Here is a 20743-nt window from a genome sequence, read left to right as displayed (position 1 = left end):
GTGTTGGCATTCAGTTTGATGCATCTGGTTACACTGATATGCTGAGCTCAACACCACCTCTGCTGCAAATACTGTGTGTCATCTGGCTGCTGACATGATGCATCAAGTGAGAACTGCTCATAAAATTCCTGCTGACATCTTGTTTCTAAAGTGTTGAAATGTTTGACAGAGTTCAGACACATCTTGATGACTGCTCACTGTACTCCAAATGACCTGAAAGTGTCAACTTGAAATATCAACTCCCCAATGTGTTGAAACCGCACAGAAGGTCAAGTGAAGTACTTTTGTATCCTGGGACTTTTTAAATATTCAATCAGTCGAGCACGAAATTAAGCAAAATTAGAGATGTTACCGGTGTTTATTCAAATACATAAAATACTTTATAAGTTTAACTTAGCATAGAGAGTGACTCCACTAGTGTAGCTTGACCACTGCAATCCCAGGCCTTATTGATCATGTCATGACCTCTCTAAAAGTCCCTGCCTATAGTTTTTCCTGCTTGTTTTTACTGCAATATTGTGTCCAGGACGCAGACAACTGCTGCTATATAACATTTATTTTGAAGGGTACTTGTTTGGCAACATCTAGAGAGACAATCAAAAAGTGGCAAAGATGAAAAATGGGAAAGCAACCATACCACATGTATATCTATCACATTCAGTGCAGTACAGTGTAAGTTTATCTTGCAAATACAGCGGCGCTCTGTGATACCTATTTACACTCTGCAAAATAATATTTTCCGGATACTGAAGTATGCTGCTTCTTCTTATTTCTCTAAAATAAACTTTTGTATGCCTCTAAATGGCAAACACGACAGTTTACCACGTTACAAGGCGTACTTGAATGCCTCACTTTCTCCATCCGGGTCACTCGGAGTTTCCGCTGGCTAGTGGCTAACTAGCTTAGCTTACATAGTACACTCCAGTTCCCGGTTCGCAAATAAATACAGACGTTTCTACCGAATATAGCTATGTAAAGGCTGAATTAAATACTTTTTGTGTTTTTTATTTTGTCCCCACAATGATGATTACAGTATATGTAGAAAATACGTTTAAATAGTTTTGAGTTAACGCACTGTAAGTTATTTTGTCTGACGAACATTAACGTTAGCTAACTCGGCTAACATTATTTTGCCTGGCTCTGCAGCTCGGAGCAGATTAGCTCCAATATTTAGCAGATACAACAAGCTGGCTGACCCCAACATAAACGAAATCTGAAGTTCAGCTACGAAAGGTAAGTGCGTCATTTCTAATATTTTGTTATACTCATATGGCCTGCGAGATATAAAGTTGACAAAAGCAACTAATGTTAGCTTAACGTAAACCTACTCCATTGCAGCACAGACAGCACAAGATTGTCCTGTATCACAGCTTAAGCAGGTTATTGCCCCTTGTTTATTGTATTGTGAATAGCATCCTCTCATTAACGTTAAAACACGTGTGTTTGTGTCCGTAAAGAAAAGGTAAACATGTATGTATTGATGCTGTAAACTAAGTTTGCTAAACCCTGATTTAGCAAGGTCAGTTGATACACAGGCAGCTGGAAATAACTCTGACTTGAAGTCTTGATGGAGTTTGGTGTGAATGCATCAGTCAGGATCATTGAAGGACTACAGTGTTGTTTCTCACTAATGCTGCAAGTCATTGTAAATGTGTGTTCAGTATGTCGGACTCAGACAGTGACGAGGACCAAGATCGTCCTTTCTCTATCACTGGCTTCCTCTTTGGAAACATCAATGAAGATGGACAGCTGGAGGATGACAGTGTTCTGGACAATGTGGGTGTTTTTCATTATTAATCTTATTATCATTATGCATAGCTTTTAAACTAAGACAATACAACTCACGGTGGAGATTATATATAGTATAGTGTTTTGTTATTTTGTATTTGTCACTGCTTGTTGCAACTTCCTGTTCTGTTTCTGTGGTTTCTTCTCATCCAGGAGTCCAAAAAGCATTTGGCTGGTTTGGGAAATTTAGGTCTTGGCTCACTCATTACAGAGATCACTGCCAATGATGAGGATGATCAAGAGGACAGCAGGGACTCTGGTAGCGTGGACGCAGAAGGTTAGTGTTTAGTATGCTTTAATTGTTATGCTGTATACTGTGCTGTGGATGTTTGCTGTCATTCTGGTAGTTTGTCATTATGTTTCTGATGCAGTATTTTGCACTTCGCACCACTTAATTTTTGCACTCCAAACATTGTTCATAGCTGTCTAGACTCAGTAGTATCCCTGGCACTATGCAAACATTATACACTATGCATAGCCTACTGGAATTTGTAAGTGTCATCATCAAGCACATTTATCCTATGCGAACATTTCTCTGCACCTGTGTGAGGATGTATTGTGCTGCTGCTGTATAAGCTACTGGATGCCTTAATTTCCTTAGGGAAATGAATAAAGTATCTATCTATCTATCTATCTATCTATCTAGTTTAACTGCTGAAAAGAACTGTACTGCATTAATTTCCCCAGACATGTAATTTTCAATATTTCACATTGTCCAGGTTGGGTGAAAAGCACAGAAGATGCAGTTGATTATTCGGACATCAGTGAGGTTGCTGAGGATGAGACAAAGAAGTACCGTCAGGCCATGGGGTCTTTGCAGCCCAGCAGGAAAACAGGTGATCCACTAACAGCTGCTCAGAGTCATATTTGTGTCTGATTGTTGTTAGACTTCATTACAAATTACATCCAACTTTACTACATCTAACACACCTAGCTTTTTTCTTTTTGTCGATACTTTATTTTCTCAAGATGCATTAACCTGATCTCATCTTTATAAATAAAAATATTTTTCCATACCTTTTTTAAAAAACACAAGAAGTTATTTATTTTACAAATATTACAACATTTTTCGCAGCCAAAGTAAAACCTTGTTACTGTTTTTGATTTTTCCATCATATGGTTTTTTTAACACCATTTTCATACGTCTCTACCAAGGATTTCAAAATTTTGTTGGACTGTTCATTTTTATATTAATTTTAATGTAAACATTTATCAACATTTTCAAATTTCTTAATCTTAGATGATGAGGATGACTATGATGCTGACTGCGAGGATATTGATTCTAAACTTATGCCTCCTCCGCCACCACCGAGTTTACCCACCGCTGCTAAGAAAGAGGAACCCTCCTCTCAGAGCACAAATGGTAAGCTTATGTTAATTAGTATGGATGCTGTATTCAGTTTTAGTCTCTGAAGAACACATACTACGCTTGAGCATATAGTAAATGCAATAGCAATTCAGGTTAGGTCTAAGTATTTTAGGTCACACATATCTGATAATGAAGTTTGATTGTGTCTGCTGCTGCTGTGATCTGTCACTGTCTCTCCTCACAGCTGGGGAAGAGGGTGATGGCATCATCCTGCCCTCCATCATTGCACCATCATCTACGGCTGATAAGGTTGACTTCAGCAGCTCCTCAGACTCAGAGTCAGAAACTGACCGTCCTTGCCAGGGCTTGGGGTCTGGAGGCCCCCCAGATAGGCTCACCCTCCCTCTTGCTGGCATCATGCAGAAAGATGCTGCCAAAGCCCTGCCAGGTGTCACAGAGCTTTTCCCCGAGTTCAGGCCTGGAAGGGTAAAGCATCTAGGCAGGCACTGTCCTGAGCTGAGATTTGTCATTACACTTGCTAAAGGTTTATTTTATCATACCAAGTAGTGCACTGACACCTGCTGTCTCTCTGATGTACTACCAGGTGCTCAGGTTCTTACGGCTGTTTGGTCCGGGAAAGAACATGCCATCAGTTTGGAGGAGTGCCCGCAGGAAGAAGAAGCGGAAGCACAGAGACCCTCAGCCTGGGACACCTCCTCCGGAAGGAGAGCCCACAGAGCAGAGCCTGGAGAAGAAATCTGGATGGCTTTACGAGTACGCGGCCCCTCCACCCCCAGAGCAATGTTTGTCTGATGATGAGGTAAGTATTCCAGTGTTACAGGCTACTGTAGGCTCTAATGTCAGTGGGTAGTAATAAGTCATTGTATCCAGCTCTTTACACACTTTTCTGTGCCGCCCAGATAACCATGATGGCTCCAGTAGAATCTAAGTTCTCACAGACTTGCGGCGATGGGGACAAGGAGGCAGAGTCTCGACCGAAAGTAGCAGAATGGAGATATGGTCCAGCACAGCTCTGGTACGACATGCTAGGAGTCTCTGAGGATGGAAGCAACTTCACCTATGGCTTCAAGCTAAAAGACGAGCACACCAGTGAGCCTCAGCAGCAGGACACGCCTAAAGAAATAACAGAGACTGCACATGAGGTATGCAGACACGGACATTTGTAGCTGTAACACGAGAATTATACAGATTGTTTGACTGATATGTGTATCATAATATTTTTAGTTTCAGAGGCTGGATGGCGACGACGATGATAATGAGGATGGAGATAAGGACAGATCTGCCCTCGAGAATGAAGTCTTCCTGATGGTCACTCAACTGAAATGGGAGGATGATATTATCTGGAATGGAGAGGACGTAAAACACAAGGGCACAAAGACTCAGCGAGCCAGTTTGGCAGGATGGCTGCCATCTAGCATGACCCGCAATGCAAATGCTTACAACGCACAGCAGGGTGAGACACTAGGAAAAAATACATGAGTAACTTTGCAGTATATGCATATATGTTTTTGATCAAAATGACATTCTGTCTTACAAAACCTGAAAGACACTGTAGTGATTAAACATTGTGATAAATATTTAATGTGTGTGAAATAAATATAATAATCTATGTAATGTTACAGGTCTGACAAGAAGCAATTCCCAGTTGGTGCCACCTACACCTCCGCCTATGCCCAAAGCTTCTTCAATCTCTGGCTCTAAGCGGGAAAAAAACAGCCATGATAATCAAGGTGAGTTTATTTTTGGGTCACAATACACATGATAGATCCCCCTAACCCTTTTATCTCCAGATAGCCTCTGATTCTCTTTATTAGGGTCCGGGCAGCTAAGCTGCCACGACACTATTGTTATCCTAGGTATTCTTCTTCTTTCCTCTTTCTTCTTCCGAGGAAATCATACTTCCCATGGGTGAAAACTCACCAAACTTTGCACAAAGGTCCAGTCTCATGCCAGATATCCTCAGCTGTAAACTCAAGCCAATAGTCCTGATGGTGGCGCTACAGCAAGCGTCTAAAGTTCAAAACCTTGAAAATTCATAACAAATCAACCATACATGCTACAACTTCACAACTTTCATCAAACTGTAGCCCCAATACTGAAGAAACTTTTGTACATTTAAACCTGTTAAAAATTATGAAGTTCATCACTCTGTTTATTTCAAAAACTGTAAAACTTCTTAAACCTATCTCCTCCCACAATTTTTGCTCAATTGACACCAAACTTGCTACAGAGCATCTTCAGACTGTCCTACACAAACTATGTTTCTCAGATTTTTGATTTATCAAAAATTGAGCCTACAGTGCATCAAAATGTTTGACTGTAAACGGTACTGTAAACATATACATGCAAATTCTTGCTAAATAAATCTTCAATGTTCATGAAAAAATGACAAAATTCTAGAGTCATGGTAGATGATGTGTGCAAATTTCAGAATTTTATCTCAAAAACTGAATTTTTGACAGCATTTTGAATTTTGCTCTAATGTGAACAATTGGAGTCAATGTAAAAATGGCAATTTTAAACATCAGTTTTTCACTTATGGAGCAAATCAATCATTGTTACAAACAAATTACCAACATCTCCATGCTGTCTAGATGCAATATGTGTATTTTCAGATTTTTGTCTTAATAACTGAATTTTTTACAGTGGTTTGAAATCTGCTTTTCCATGCATGGACGGCTGCTAAACCTGCACGTCTGGCTTAGTCAGTTTGTGAAGCTACACATGAATTGTCACTGACTAATTAGCTCAGTGAGATAGAAATTGATTCTTAGTCTCAGAGGTTGTGAGTTCAAGCCTCAGCTGATGCAAAAGGCAGATTGTGTTGCTAAATTCCTAAATGTCTTCCAATTCTTCTGCTTGTTGCTCAGAATTGCCTAAAAATGCCCGGACCCGACCCATTGCTGCACAGCAGCTATAATTTGTTTTTGTTCCTCCGCAGCCTCTCACGAAGAAGACTCTCCCTGGTTCTCGATTTTCCCCATTGACAACGAGGAGTTGGTGTATGGACGCTGGGAAGATAACATTATCTGGGATGACCAGGAGATGGATCACTTGCTCATGCCACCTGTTCTTACACTGGATCCCAATGATGAGAATATCATCCTAGGTATATTCACAGTTTCCGTCTTGTTCAGCTACATATTCACCTCTGTTTTAAAGCTGAATAATCAACACAAAAATTGTTCTTTGCATATATGTTTAATTAATTTGTGTGACTTCCTGTGCAATTTGTATAAACTAAACAGAGCATCTAATGTTAGTTTGTAAGTTCACTAAAACACAGTGTTGTCATCACTGAGGCAGATAGTCTGCATATTTTGACAAACTGTTTCTCTCATAGAAATTCCCAATGAAAAGGAGGAGATGACTTCCCACTCCCCATCAAAAGAGAACAAGAAGGAAACGGCAATCAAGAAGAGCCGCATCCTGCTGGGGAAGACTGGTGTGATAAAAGATGAGCCACAGCAGGTATGCTGCCTCATCAGGGGAAACAGAAGAACATGTTTGATGGTGTGAAATGTCAGATTACAAGGTCTGCTTCTTCAGTGGAGATGTGGGTCATTTGAAACAGAAAATGGTAAATTATGGATTTTAATAAGGAAGAACAAGGCTACTGATGAAGGAGTAGATAATGTTAAATGGAATTGACAGAATACTACTGAATCTGAGACTGCAAAAATCTTGTAAAGTGCCATTATGTGTGAACGGTAACTGTAAAATGTTTGACTGAGAATAGGATCTAACTTAAATGGATGGAGTTTCTGTCTGTCCCTCCGTCCTTTGATTTTCTCCACAATCATTTATCTGATCAGCTTCACACTTTGGAGTGTACTGTTAACGACCCAAAGAAGTGCAGTGTCAAGTGCGAGGTCTGTGTGACATTTTTATTAGTAATTTTTATTAGTGAAAGGAGGCACCTCTTAACCAACAGCATGCTGGGTACAGCTCGCTGTCTGCCACTCGCACAGTCACTACAGTATATTCAAGAACAGATGAGAGACCGGAAATGTTAACACCTTTTTCGTTGCTCTACTTTTTCTGTGGTAACAAAAAAGTAATTTTGAACAAGCTGCAGGGGAGACATAGTAGACTCAAAAGCAGTCCTTCTCCTCCTATTTGTTCTAAGCCAGTCCTCTGTCTCTGTCTGTCTGCTTGGGTGTGTATTTGTGTGTTCATATGTGTGTCTCTGCTTATCGAGCAGAGATACTATCCTGTTAGTAAAATAATATGGAAAAGAAAATAGACTAGATGCTGAAACTACTGCTGCAGATAAGCACTGCATCAAAAGTTTTGGCTTGCTGGGAAGCCGACAGAGGGGCTACAGAGCAGCCTAACTGGTGCCCCAGCTTCAGGGCACTTCCACCTCCTGTCTGAAGTTGAACCCAGGCTTCAGGCACTTAGTAGCACTTCCGCCTCTTGTCTAAACCTGGTATTCTCACCCAGATGTGCTGTCAGGGACCAAAGCTCAGCAGAATCACTGTAAAAGTAGTCTTAAAAGTACTGAGTTTGGCACCCAGCTCTAATTAGCAATGTAACTTTCAGAATAAGCACTTCTGTGTCCAGAAATAGCCCTGCTTTGACTTCTTTGATGGGATAAAATGTTTGTATGAGCTGTTGTATCCAAATGACGCTTGTGCTCTAGCATTTCTATGAGACACACATATGTTGTTGGTGCCAGGTGCATTGCTCAGGACAGAAGGAACCACAGTTTTGAGTGTGAAGTTATTTTGATATGTGTTTTTCAAGAAAGCTGAAGACAGTGACACCATGGGCCTGTGTGTCAGCCTGTTCCGAATGGGCTGTTTTTGAACAGGCATGGCAATAGTTCTGGCAATTCAATTCAAATGACATTACTTTCAGTGGCAAATGTGATTTCTTTCATCTCAGAACATGTCCCAGCCTGAAGTGAAGGACCCCTGGAACCTCTCCAATGATGAGTTCTATTATCCTAAACAGCAGGGGCTGAGGGGAACGTTCGGTGGCAACATTATTCAGGTAAGTAGTGGCCCAGAAAAATGAAGATAGAGCCTACAGGACATAGTCAACATGGAAATGCTTTGAACTGTAGTTTGTACTGTAAAAATGTTGCGGTTGAACTCTGTCAGATCACATAGACACAGAGTCATAACCTGTGAAATAAGCTGACAACAGCTGAAGTCTAGATGTCTTATAGTGTAATGGAGTTAATTTTGTGTCTTAAACAGCACTCCATCCCTGCACTGGAGCTGAGGCAGCCTTTCTTCCCCACTCACATGGGGCCCATGAAGCTGCGCCAGTTTCATCGACCGACTCTGAAGAAGTACTCATTTGGAGCTTTGGCTCAACCAGGTCCCCATCCTGCCCAGCCTCTGCTCAAACACATCAAGAAGAAGGCCAAGGTGGAGCCCTGCTCAAAACAAGCACTCATTCTCTATGAACAAATAACTTAGCAGTGTCTTATCATTTTTGTACAAACATTAATGATGTACTGGGTGTATGTGTTGTTATTATTTTCTGTATAGATGCGAGAGCAGGAGCGTCAGGCGTCAGGTGGAGGAGACATGTTCTTCATGCGAACTCCGCAGGACTTGACAGGCAAAGATGGAGATCTGATCCTGGCAGAGTACAGCGAAGAATACCCCCCTCTCATCATGCAAGTTGGCTTGGCCACCAAGATCAAAAACTACTACAAAAGGGTGAGTTTAGTCTTTAGTTTAGTTTAGTTTGTTTTGTATTTCATTCTGGTATTCTTAATGCAGACTCCATATTTCTACTTTGTTGGATCGAGTTGTTAAAAGACACTATTGCATTGTTTTTGCATTCTTCAGAAACCTGGAAAAGATCCTGGAGCACCTGACTGTAAATATGGAGAGACCGTGTACTGCCACACGTCCCCGTTCCTGGGTTCTCTTCATCCTGGACAGCTGCTCCAGGTCAGCATCGTCACAACCAAAGACTCAGTATTCAGATTAGGTGGATACTTGAAGCATGATTGGTCTGGCAAACCGTGAGATGGTATGTCTTTTTCTTTCAGGCATTTGAAAACAACCTTTTCCGTGCTCCAATCTACCTGCACAAGATGCCAGAGACCGATTTCTTGGTTCTGCGAACGCGCCATGGCCTCTACATTAGAGAGATTGTGGACATTTTTGTAGTTGGTCAGCAGTGCCCCTTGTTTGAGGTTCCAGGGCCCAACTCCAAACGAGCCAATACTCACATCAGAGACTTCCTACAGGTATGTTTAATTGCCTGAACTCTCTCAGAAACTCGAGCTGCTGTAGTTGCAAATGCTCACTTGTCATATCCGAATTCTGCAGGTGTTCATTTACCGCTTGTTCTGGAAGAGCAAGGACCGGCCCCGCAGAATCCGCATGGAAGATATTAAGAAAGCTTTTCCCTCACACTCAGAGAGCAGCATCAGGAAACGGCTAAAACTGTGTGCTGACTTCAAACGTACAGGTAGACCACGCTCATTCATTAATCCTGTTCACCCACCATTCAGTGATGATTATCCTTGGCTGGACTAACCTAACCCAGATGTGTCAGGGCAATGTTGAGGTCATAAAGAGATACTGTGCGTGAGCTCAGCAGTGTGTGTGCTTTAAATTGACAGACAGAAATCTAAAAAGGGAAAGAGCTTTTTACACCTACTATGGATTTTACTCTGAAGGTAAGATGTAGTCTAAGGACAGGGTACAAATCCTGAGTGTTTACATCATCACATATGGTTTTCCACAATACCTTTTCTAACATATATGTACCTATAATGAAAGCTCTGACAAGGACATGTTATTTTGCTCAAAAAATGTGTTCAAGAGCACAATTGCAGATATAAGAAAATGTCTGACAGTGTCTTGTCTTCATGCCAGGGATGGATTCTAACTGGTGGGTGCTGAAGCCTGACTTCAGACTGCCTACAGAGGAGGAGATCAGGGCCATGGTGTCTCCAGAGCAGTGCTGTGCTTACTATAGCATGCTGGTGGCAGAGCAGAGGCTCAAGGTAACAGTATCTGCCCTGAATTACTTCAGACGGTAACACGAGTGAGTGTTGTGGTGCAGCTTGACTTAATTAAGTTATTTTACGCCCTAAGGATGCTGGGTATGGCGAAAAATCCTTCTTTGCTCCAGAGGAGGAGAATGAAGAGGACTTTCAAATGAAGATTGATGATGAGGTATTGATCCTCCTCAAGTGCGTCCTCATAATGAAGTGTCCCAGCCTTGAGATAACACAAAACTTTACCCTGATCCTGTCTCACTCATCCTAGGTGCGGACAGCTCCTTGGAACACAACAAGAGCCTTCATTTCTGCCATGAAGGGGAAATGCCTGTTGGAAGTTACAGGTGTGGCTGATCCCACTGGCTGCGGAGAGGGTTTCTCTTACGTCAAAGTGCCCAACAAGCCCACTCAACAGAAGGTCTGACTGTCTAATGCAAAATCCGCCAACCCTTGTTCTTCACTGTGTAAATATAGACGCTGAAAACTTTGATCCTGTGCATTTTTTCAGGATGACAAAGAGCCGCAGCCTGCTAAGAAGACTGTGACGGGGACAGACGCTGACCTGAGGAGACTCTCACTAAAGAATGCCAAGCAACTGCTGCGCAAGTTTGGTGTTCCAGAGGAAGAGGTAAGACAATGGTGATGCGCAAGCACGTGAAAATGATGTGGGACAGTGTGGTGGTTAAAGAGACTGTCCCCCATCTCTACAACAATCATTGTGTTTATCACATCAACAGATAACTGAAAATAGTCTATTTTCCCATCTTTTATTCACTGTAACTGGAACATGTGCAAAAACTCTGTTTGCAGGTCAGGGTTGAATCATTTTTGCAGATTTGTTAATGGTGAAAAATGCATGGGAGGCATGTGGCTTTACTTTTAGGGTGAGGTTGTTTCACCTTATCTTTCAGGCTTGTTTAAGTGATCATGTGTTTGTATGTGTGGTAGATCAAGAAGCTCTCACGTTGGGAGGTGATTGACGTGGTGAGAACCATGTCCACAGAACAGGCACGCTCAGGCGAGGGACCCATGAGCAAGTTTGCCAGAGGCTCTCGTTTCTCTGTTGCTGAGCACCAGGAGCGCTACAAGGAGGAGTGCCAGAGGATCTTTGACCTGCAGAACAAGTGAGACACTTATTTAGGATGGTGTGTGTTCTTCAGGATTTTGTCTGAGCAAACATTGAGTCCATTTCTTTGTCGCACCCCCGCCACAGAGTGTTAGAGTCGACAGAGGTGCTCTCCACAGACACAGACAGCAGCTCTGCAGAGGACAGTGACTTTGAGGAGATGGGGAAGAACATTGAGAACATGCTCCAGAACAAGAAGACCAGCTCCCAGCTTTCCCGCGAGAGGGAGGAGCAGGAGAGGAAGGAGCTGCAGAGGATGCTGATGGGCGAGGAGAGCGATCGCGACCACAAGGGACGCAAGGAGAGGCGCAAAGGCTTGTGTGAGTTTGAAAGTCAGAGAGCTCTTTATGGTGCACTGGGGACATACTGCATTAGCTGCTGTTTGTGTCTCAAACTGTAAACTTTGCTTTCCTTCACTCTATAGCTAGCTCCCTATCCACCAGCTCCCATAAAGACGATGACACGTCCTCTGTCACCAGCCTAAACTCCTCAGCCACAGGACGGCGACTCAAAATCTATCGCACCTTCAGGGATGAGGACGGCAAGGAGTATGTCCGCTGCGAGACGGTGCGCAAGGCTTCCGTCATTGACGCCTACACCAGGATCAGAACCACCAAGGATGATGAATTCATGTGAGTCTCTCAAACTGTGAGCTTTCATGTCTTAAAGAGGGCATTTGATCATCAGTCTGTTTAATAACTATGGAACCATGTGAGGCTAAGATTATTCACATCGGTATAGCTTGATGTCATGATGATATTAAAGTTCAAAACATTGTTTTGAAAAGTCTGCTCTTAATTGAGCAGTGTGTAATTCATGAAAAAGAAGCAGTGATAATGTTATCATCCTAGCTTTGCAACTTTTAATCAATTTTATAATTGGAATGCATATTAGTTTTGATGTAGCTGCACACAACGTACTGTACATTCAAAAACATTTGTATAACCAACTGCATTATCTCTTGGCAAAACTCAATAAGCACACAGTAAGCTGGCACGCAACCACACGCTTCAAAGAAGGAATTTGTGTAGCATATGAAACACCCTGTGCCACACTGCCTATGTGACATGTCGTGTCCTTGCCTCATGTATTTGGCTGTCAGAGTTTATATTGTAGAAACGCCACTTAATTAGTTCCATGCCATCTTTATAACTGGACCAGTGAATGTAAAACAGCCAGTAATGTGCACCTTTGTGGTTGCAGACGAAAGTTTGCCCTCTTCGATGAGCAGCACAGAGAGGAGATGAGGAAGGAGCGCCGGCGTATTCAAGAGCAGCTGAGGAGGCTGAAGAGAAACCAAGAGAAAGACAAGATCAAGGGACCTCCAGAGAAGAAGGCCAAGAAGGTCAAAGAGAGACCAGACCTCAAGGTAAAAGTAAGCTTGCCGATTCAGTACTATATTCCTCTCTTTTACCTTACTCCTCTTCAGCTTTTAAGTACCCTGCTAGCTACAGTGGCTTTCCATTGGTGTAGATATTATGAACATTTGTAGCGTCGTTCTTTCAATATTATCACATAGCACAAGTAGATTATTTGTCGTGTTCCTTAATGTTTGCCTCTTTTCCCTAGTTAAAGTGCGGCGCATGTGGAGCCATCGGACACATGAGGACCAACAAGTTCTGCCCGCTGTACTATCAGACCAACGCCCCGCCTTCTAACCCAGTTGCCATGACAGAGGAGCAAGAGGAGGAGCTGGAAAAGACTGTCATCCACAATGACAACGAGGAACTGATAAAGGTGGAGGGCACCAAGATTGTGCTGGGCAAACAGCTCATTGAGAGGTAATGGATTGTCCTCATTCCTCCTCTTTAACCATTGGAAAGAATTCTGATCTGTACTCACACTGATGTTTTGCATATGTTGCAAAATTCTCCCCGTATAGACAACATAAACATTCTGAATGGGTCCCTTTATAGTTGTGTTCGAATATTTTGCAGTTTGTTTGTTACACAGCCGGCTCAGGGTGGTAATACTGTGCCACTATGCCCCTTGTTGTGCTGTGTATAAGGTACAGTGGCAGAATGGGGGGACAGAGTGACCTCACCTTTAATTCACCACTGGAGATAGTAACAGTGCCAAAACAATGTCTTTATAAACAGGGCAGGACCACGGGCAGGATGGGCCATTTGCCATTGTCATTATTTATAAAGCACCGCCAACACTTATGTTTTGTGTCACACAGTTGGCCGAGACTTGTTGTTACATGTCACACCCGTTATACCTCTTTGATTCCGTGATGCCAGGAAGTAAAGAAGGGAATTTGTAGCGGCCCTTTAGCATGATCTCCTTGTAAAAAGGACAAATGTGAATGACATCAGCTGACAGGAAGTAAACATGGACACAAGCTGTTGCCTAGCAATGCAGTTCCAGTAAAACAATCAATAAATTAGTGTATTATTTACTCAATTTGGGTCCATGACCAGTAAATCACTCTGATACCTGCAGCGTCAAACTTTTTTTTTCTCCTACAGTGCTGATGAGGTCCGCAGAAAGTCTTTAGTGCTGTGCACTGTGACTACCTCAATGTAAGCAATGTTTTACAACTTGTTCTGGAATATTTTGAACTGAGAGTCTCTTTAGTTGATTTTTTGACCTGTTTTTGTTGCGTAATATTGACAGAAACCCCACAAGGCCATTCACCGCAGACGTACTGACCCCATGGTGACCTTGTCTTCTGTGCTAGAGAGCATCATCAATGACATGCGGGATCACCCCAATGTAAGATCTGCAGGCACACAATCATCCACCTCAACAACATTTTATTGTCCAGTCACCTCCTTTACTGCTCTTCTTTCTGTCTCATCTTCACTAATTCTGTCTCCTCTGTGTAGACATATCCATTCCACACCCCAGTCAATGCCAAGGTTGTGAAGGACTACTATAAGATCATCACACGGCCTATGGATCTGCAGACGCTGAGGGAGAATGTTCGTAAACGAATGTACCCATCAAGAGAGGAGTTCCGTGAAGCAGTGGAAGTCATCGTCAAAAACAGTGCAACTTACAATGGTAAAGCTATAAGAACATGCTCTTCTCATTTCTGCTGTATGTTACGGCACGGCTCGACTCAACCTGCTTGGAGCAGTTTCCACCGGCAAAAGTTGTAGATAGTACCTGGTACTGTTTTTATGTGCCGTGTCGGTCGAGGTTTCGAGCGAGCTGAGCCGATACAAGAAGGTAAACACTGCAGATCACTGATTGGTGAGCGAGAATCTGCGATACCACAACGCAGGACACCTGCACAAACCTGCCATTTTTAAACAACCAAGCTACTGTCAATAGCGACCGCGATTTTTGTAGTCACTTGACCCAGATTTTAAAAAATTGCAGCTCACAAAACCACAGTGTGGTCAATTGATGAAGGGCAGATGTTCCACAGTTTGGTTGCTAATGAAAGGATGGATGGTACAACATGAAGTGTGTTGCAGTGAAGATGATATCACATCAGTTTCATATGGCAGTGCTGTGGCAATGAACTGAGAATCCCACCTACATTGAGGGTGATGTCTGCAAGGGAAATTAAGTTGAGAAAAGCATCTGGTACCACAAGTAAATAAGGTTTTTGGCACCCTCTCCTGAAAACAGATTTAGATCTTACTCTGAATTCACTAAGACTTCACATCAAAGTTTTAAGATGGCTCTCTCTCTTTGTTCCTCCAGGGGCAAAACATCCAATAACACAGGTAGCACAGTCCATGCTGGACCTGTGCGATACTAAACTTAAAGAGGTGAGTGTTTATGTATATATGTATGTATGTATATGTTTTGTCTTATTTCACATCTTCCTGCCTTTTTGTTTATTTTCACATTAACCATGAAACCTGTGTGTGTGTCTGTGTGTGTGTGCGTGTGTGCGCAGAAGGAGGACAGGCTGGTGAGGCTGGAGAAAGCCATCAACCCCTTGCTGGATGATGATGATCAGGTGGCCTTCTCCTTCATCCTGGACAACATTGTAACCCAGAAGATGATGGTGGTTCCTGACGTGAGTCCCCTCTTCCGACCATTTTCTGTTACCTCAGTCACTGTGAGAGCACTGATCAGTTCACATGCAGAATAAGTTCATGATCTCCTTCCTTAACTCCTCCCTTCACTGTAGTCATGGCCGTTTCACCATCCTGTCAACAAAAAGTTTGTGCCTGATTATTATAAAGTGATCGTAAACCCAATGGATCTGGAGAGCATCCGCAAGGTGAGAGTCATTCAAGGTGTCAAGCTTGAAACATCTAAACTTATTTAATATTTTTAATATCAGCAATATAAATACGTTCATCTGCGTATCTGTATTTCATCTTTCAACAGAACATCTCCAAACACAAATACCAGAACCGAGATGCGTTCCTTTCAGACGTCAGTCTCATCCATGCCAACAGTATCAAATACAATGGTAAATGTGTTGACATCACTGATATTATGACCTCTGAGCGTGTTTCTCTTAAAACTGTGTGACTAAGGGCAGAGTTATATGGTTTAGCAAAGGTGTTAAAAGCACTGTTACTCACTGTGTCTTTCACAGGCCCAGACAGTCCTTACACCAAGACAGCCCTGGACATTGTCAATGTGTGCAAGCAAACCTTGGCAGAGGTACGTTGAGTCTTGACGTATAGTTATCTCTTTTTTAATGGCAGGAAGAAGGGTCATGTTCACAAGTATTTATGCAGAAAGTTACATATGGTTGGGTTTTACTGTTTAATCAGAATCGCTGCAGTACACTGCAGGGAACAGTGACTGCGTTAATATGCACAGAGTATTGAGGTTTGTGCCCTATTCTGAAAAAGACAATATTCCTACTAAGCTGTTTACATGGCTGAAAAAAATTAATATTCCCATTTACATGCAGCCGTGCAAACTCGGATTAATGCGTCAGTTGTGCCATTCTGCGTCTTTACTTAAGAATAGGAATTTGTTTTCAAAGTTATCTCTCTGTGGTGGACTTGTTCGACCGTGGGGACACAGCATCCCTCTTTTATTCCTGCAGCCATCGTCTTGAAAAGATCTACGCTGCAATGTTTGCATATGTCCAACAACCTGTTGATATCAAAGTCTTTGGTAATGTCTAAAAGTAGGTGTGTTTCTCAGTCCGACCATAATTGTGGGGCTTTTCTTTTGGGCGTGCATCTTTACCACAGCCTTACAAATTGTTGGCAGGTTAGTTTGTGTACATCTCCATGACAATGCACAGAGCTGACTGTAAACAGACAAGAGGCCGTGTGTCACAAACTGTAGTTAAAAAACCTCATACAAACATATATATATACAAACCCGAATACTATTGGCATTTCCATCGTCTTAATTGGAACGTGCTACATCGGAAAAAGGCCTAATTTGGAATATATCATTGACATGACCTCTATCAAATTCAGAATGCTGTCATATTTGTAATAATAGCAGAATATGAGTGTGCATGTTAACGTAGTCAGTGTAAAAGAATTAAATAAATGTACAGTCATAATAAGGCTTCTCCATCTAATGAATAGTTATCCCCTCTTTTGTTCACACACCCTCTTATTGTAGAAATAATTTAATTTGATTCAGACTATTTCAACATATATTTTTATGAGCAGGAAAAACAATCATTGTGGTAATAATAACCTGTTTTGCCTTTAGTACGATGAGCACTTGACCCAGTTGGAGAAGGACATCTCTACTGCCAAAGAGGCGGCTCTAGATGCAGCAGACTTGGAGTGTTTGGACCCAATGACACCAGGACCATACACGCCGCAGGTAGGAGAGCAGCCAGGGCTCAGTTTTTATTTACTAGCACTGTAAATGTTGGGTCCCTGGGTATCTTGCTACATTGACAATAGATTTAGGCCTCCAGCTGTAGCATGCCACTTCAGGCAGTCCTAACTTTTCTATGTGCAGTAGTCTCCTTATCATACTTTGTAGTTCTCCTGACCCTTTTATTTCTTCACTCGTTCTTAGCACTAACTCTCCTTTCCAGACTTTCATGTTTCATCTCTACAATCTAGTTTCCTCACTGTAGTGTCTCCTTTTTCCCCACGCTGTTTTTCTCCTTCACTCCTGCCGTCTCCTGTCTCTCCCTTTGTGTGTGTGTGTGTGGGGGTGTGTGTGTGTGTGTGTGTCGCTCTCTGTGGTGTTGGCAAGCCTGCTGATCTGTTTGACAGCGGGGCTTCAGGGAGTCTACCCAGAGAGACCAGCAGCCTTTTCTCTGAAGGACCTCTAGTGGTTGCTCCAGAGAAGAGAGGGGGGCAGGTATGGAGAGAGATAGAAATAAGGCTCGTAACCACATGCCACCTCTCCTCAAACTTTCCTCAGAGCACCCAGCTTCACTACAGGCTTTTGTTGTACTTACTTGTGTTAGTTTGTCACACTAGAAAATTACAACGTTACAGCATGTAATGAGTGTAGTTTATTTGCCTCTTGGCTCTGCCTTTCAGCAAGAGTGTACTCAGACTTTTATCATCCTTCCCCTCAGGGTCGCCACAGCAGAAGACCCGGGGAGGAAGAGTCAGATGTGGACATTGAAGGCTTTGAGGAGGAAGATGATGGCAAACCTAAGACTCCTGCTCCTGTAAGAAAGACAGATTTATTGAAAGGTTACGTAGCTGGTATGACGTCAGCACATAGACGTATGAAAATGTACAAACAAATGTATGCAAGTGGCTATATGAAAATCACTCAAAGTTCAGGCTACATCATTGTTGTGGCCTAAAATTCGGTACACACACATCATTGTCCACAATTGTAGTTGGATCTATTTCTTTCCCCACCATCAGTTTTTATTTTTGTCAGACAGAAATTGCACAAAACTCCACTATTTAATTCTAAAAAGTGTTTTTAATTATTTACTGTTAATGAATTGTGCTTTTATTGATACTTACTTCTTAGTTATTATCTATGACACACCTGTCTGTCTTGTCTTTTTAGGCAGAGGATGCAGATGGAGATCTCGAGGACGAAGATGATGAAGAGGACATGCTGCTGCCGCCTCGCAGACGGCTGCACGACCAGGAGGATGAGGAGGAGGAGGACGACGACAGACTTTCAAACCGCCCAGCCCAAGCCAGTGTGCTGTACCAGGACCTGCTCATGTCTGATGGAGAAGATGATGCGAGCGAAGAGGAAGGCGACAACCCTTTCTCCTGTATGTCCATCTGCAGTGGCTGCGGAGAGTGGTCACAGATATACTAATGAATAGAACAAAAATAAGCATGTCTGTAGGATAAAAGATGAAAGCAGTGTTGTGTTGCAAATATTCACTTAACATTATAAAATGCATATTTAATGCTGTCAGTGTGAGAAGACAGGAGACTCAGCAGTGATCAAACAATAATCAGTCCTCTCTGAATATTATCTGCAGCCTTGTGTGTTTTGTGTGACATCCCGATTCGTTGTGTGTGTGTCCCCTCCAGCCATACAGCTGTCAGAGAGTGGTAGCGACTCTGACAGAGAAGTGGATGTGCGTCCCGCCCCTCCACGGAGAGCTCAAGACACAGCTCGCATGGGCATGGAGCAAGACGAGAGCATGATGTCATATGAAGGGGACGGGCCTGATGAGCCACACATGGAAGACAGCAATGTCAGGTACAACTGGCCCAGGAGCCAATAACACTCTGCAACAGTGCTCAAGAAGGCAGTAACTTAAATCTCTGAAATGTGAACAGTTTACAAGCAACTTGTTGAAGTGAATATAGATATTTGTTCTTCAGGGAAAGTAAGCCTTTAGATTTCTTTTTATCTACTGAAAACACGCTTGCACTGATGTACACATCAAATTGGAATTGGTAACATTTCAGTCCTGGTGCTGTCAGAAAATGCAGTTTAATACTATATCATACATTCCTTAAGTAGCTACTTTGACAAACACATTGCATTTCCTGTGACGGACTCACAATAAACCCCCTTTTTGCACTAGTTAAATGAATTTATTGTGACACAGCAGCAAGAGTTCTGTTTTTATTAGCAGTAATTTGATGCAGCCATAATAAGGCTTTAAAGGGATAGTGCACCCAAAAATGTAAATTCAGCCATTATCTACTCACCCATATGCCGAGGGAGGCTCAGGTGAAGTTTTAGAGTCCTCACATCACTTGCAGAGATCCAAGGGGAGAGGAGGTAGCAACACAACTCCACCTAAAATATCTCCCCGACATAACTGTCTCACCGCACACACATGAGCTTGGTGTCCACAGAGAGGCAGTCAGAGCTACAGGCTACAGTGAGGCTAAAAACAGAGTTCAAATGACATTTTTCCAAACAACTTTTTATGGCGGGGCTTCAGGACACTTGGATCACTACGGACGAGCAGTATGGAGATATTTTGTGGTTTCAATGATGTGTTTTTGGACGTTTGAATCTGGGGCGCCGTCAGCCTCCATTAGGTGGAGTTGTGAACTGCAAACGGTGAAGCTGAAGTTAATGAGATCTAATGACAAACAGTAAGGCTGGATTGCAGTCATTGTTTCTTATGAACCTCACATGTGGTAAATAAGGTGATTTGAGTCCAGCATGAGGATGGCGGACTTTGCCACTAACAATAAAACTACTGTATAAAGAAGTAATTACTGAATGTAAATATATTCAACAGCTACTGCTTAAAAATGCCAGTCATAAATGGTTCCAAAAGTTTGTGTTCTCAAAGATCTCAAGGAGAGGGACGATGCAGTTCAACAGAATTCCAACACAGAGCATGAAACTCGTGCTGCACATCTCTACTTGTCCTCAGTTGGTCTTTTACATGTACAGTGTAATTACCCCTCCTTCCTTCCTTCCTTCCTTCCTTCCTTCCAGCTATGGCAGCTACGAGGAGACAGAGAGCAGGAGTCAGATGCAGGCCTCCAGCATGGGAAACGGAGAAGACTATGGCATCAGTGAAGAGGAGGAGGAAGATGAAGAAGATGAAGCACGGAGAAGAGGCCCAGCTGTGCTCTCCCAGGTCCAGCTCAGTGAAGACGAGGAAAGCGAAGAATTCAGATCTATAGGAGGAGACAGCGACATGGACTCTGACAACTAGTGACATTTTCTTGTGGTTTTTAGTATTAAGACGACACTGTGCATAATTACAGTTTTAAAATTGAGAAAATGTTTGTACATACTTTATTTTGTAAATGATCTTTAATGTTTATAGCTTCCTGCTCTGCTGTTGTACCTACACTACAGGGACACACAACACACTGTAAATTTGAGTTTGCCTTTTATATGTTGAATAAATGTCATGAATCATGTGTGTATCTTGACATGGACGTGTGTACAGTTGTTTTGCACTGTTTTAACTCATTCATATTAGTTCTCACGAATAGTTGAGCAACTTTGTCTGCCCCACTTCCTGATTGAAAAAAGAGAATAAACATACTGAAGTTAACATGCAGCTCTTTCTTTAAAAAAAAAAAAAATCATACATCACTAACAGACACTGAGCTACAGTATGATGTCATGAAACATGTTCCTCTTCCTCTGTTGAAATTTACACCAGACATTGATTACAGGAACAAAGTCTGTGTTTAGTGTTCTGATGGAGCTTTAACACCTCAGTCACCTAAACCTCAGTGAGCATAGTTAA

At 42.4% G+C, this 20743-nt stretch overlaps 1 protein-coding gene across 1 annotated transcript; it reads left to right on the top strand.

Moving 5' to 3' along the window:
• The first annotated feature begins 877 nt into the window (after positions 1 to 877).
• Positions 878 to 20545, top strand: taf1 (TAF1 RNA polymerase II, TATA box binding protein (TBP)-associated factor). The gene is given in 42 exon segments (XM_049591796.1): positions 878 to 1233; positions 1662 to 1776; positions 1942 to 2065; positions 2508 to 2624; positions 3029 to 3151; positions 3342 to 3583; positions 3702 to 3917; positions 4018 to 4260; positions 4343 to 4571; positions 4741 to 4848; positions 6060 to 6227; positions 6462 to 6589; positions 8009 to 8116; positions 8326 to 8499; positions 8623 to 8796; positions 8929 to 9033; positions 9135 to 9335; positions 9418 to 9559; positions 9970 to 10100; positions 10192 to 10272; positions 10366 to 10515; positions 10606 to 10725; positions 11046 to 11221; positions 11311 to 11543; positions 11648 to 11855; positions 12427 to 12592; positions 12793 to 13004; positions 13695 to 13723; positions 13726 to 13748; positions 13843 to 13941; positions 14055 to 14232; positions 14884 to 14951; positions 15083 to 15205; positions 15320 to 15412; positions 15523 to 15607; positions 15737 to 15804; positions 16828 to 16944; positions 17329 to 17436; positions 17660 to 17755; positions 18112 to 18328; positions 18597 to 18768; positions 19975 to 20545. Coding segments are annotated over 41 exon segments (5892 nt in total). The 5' UTR covers positions 878 to 1233; position 1662; the 3' UTR covers positions 20198 to 20545.
• Positions 20546 to 20743: the final 198 nt, after the last annotated feature.

The sequence above is a fragment of the Epinephelus fuscoguttatus genome, linkage group LG12, assembly GCF_011397635.1.
Source record: "Epinephelus fuscoguttatus linkage group LG12, E.fuscoguttatus.final_Chr_v1".
NCBI lineage: Eukaryota > Metazoa > Chordata > Actinopteri > Perciformes > Serranidae > Epinephelus > Epinephelus fuscoguttatus.
This window is presented reverse-complemented; position numbering and strand designations above follow the sequence as displayed.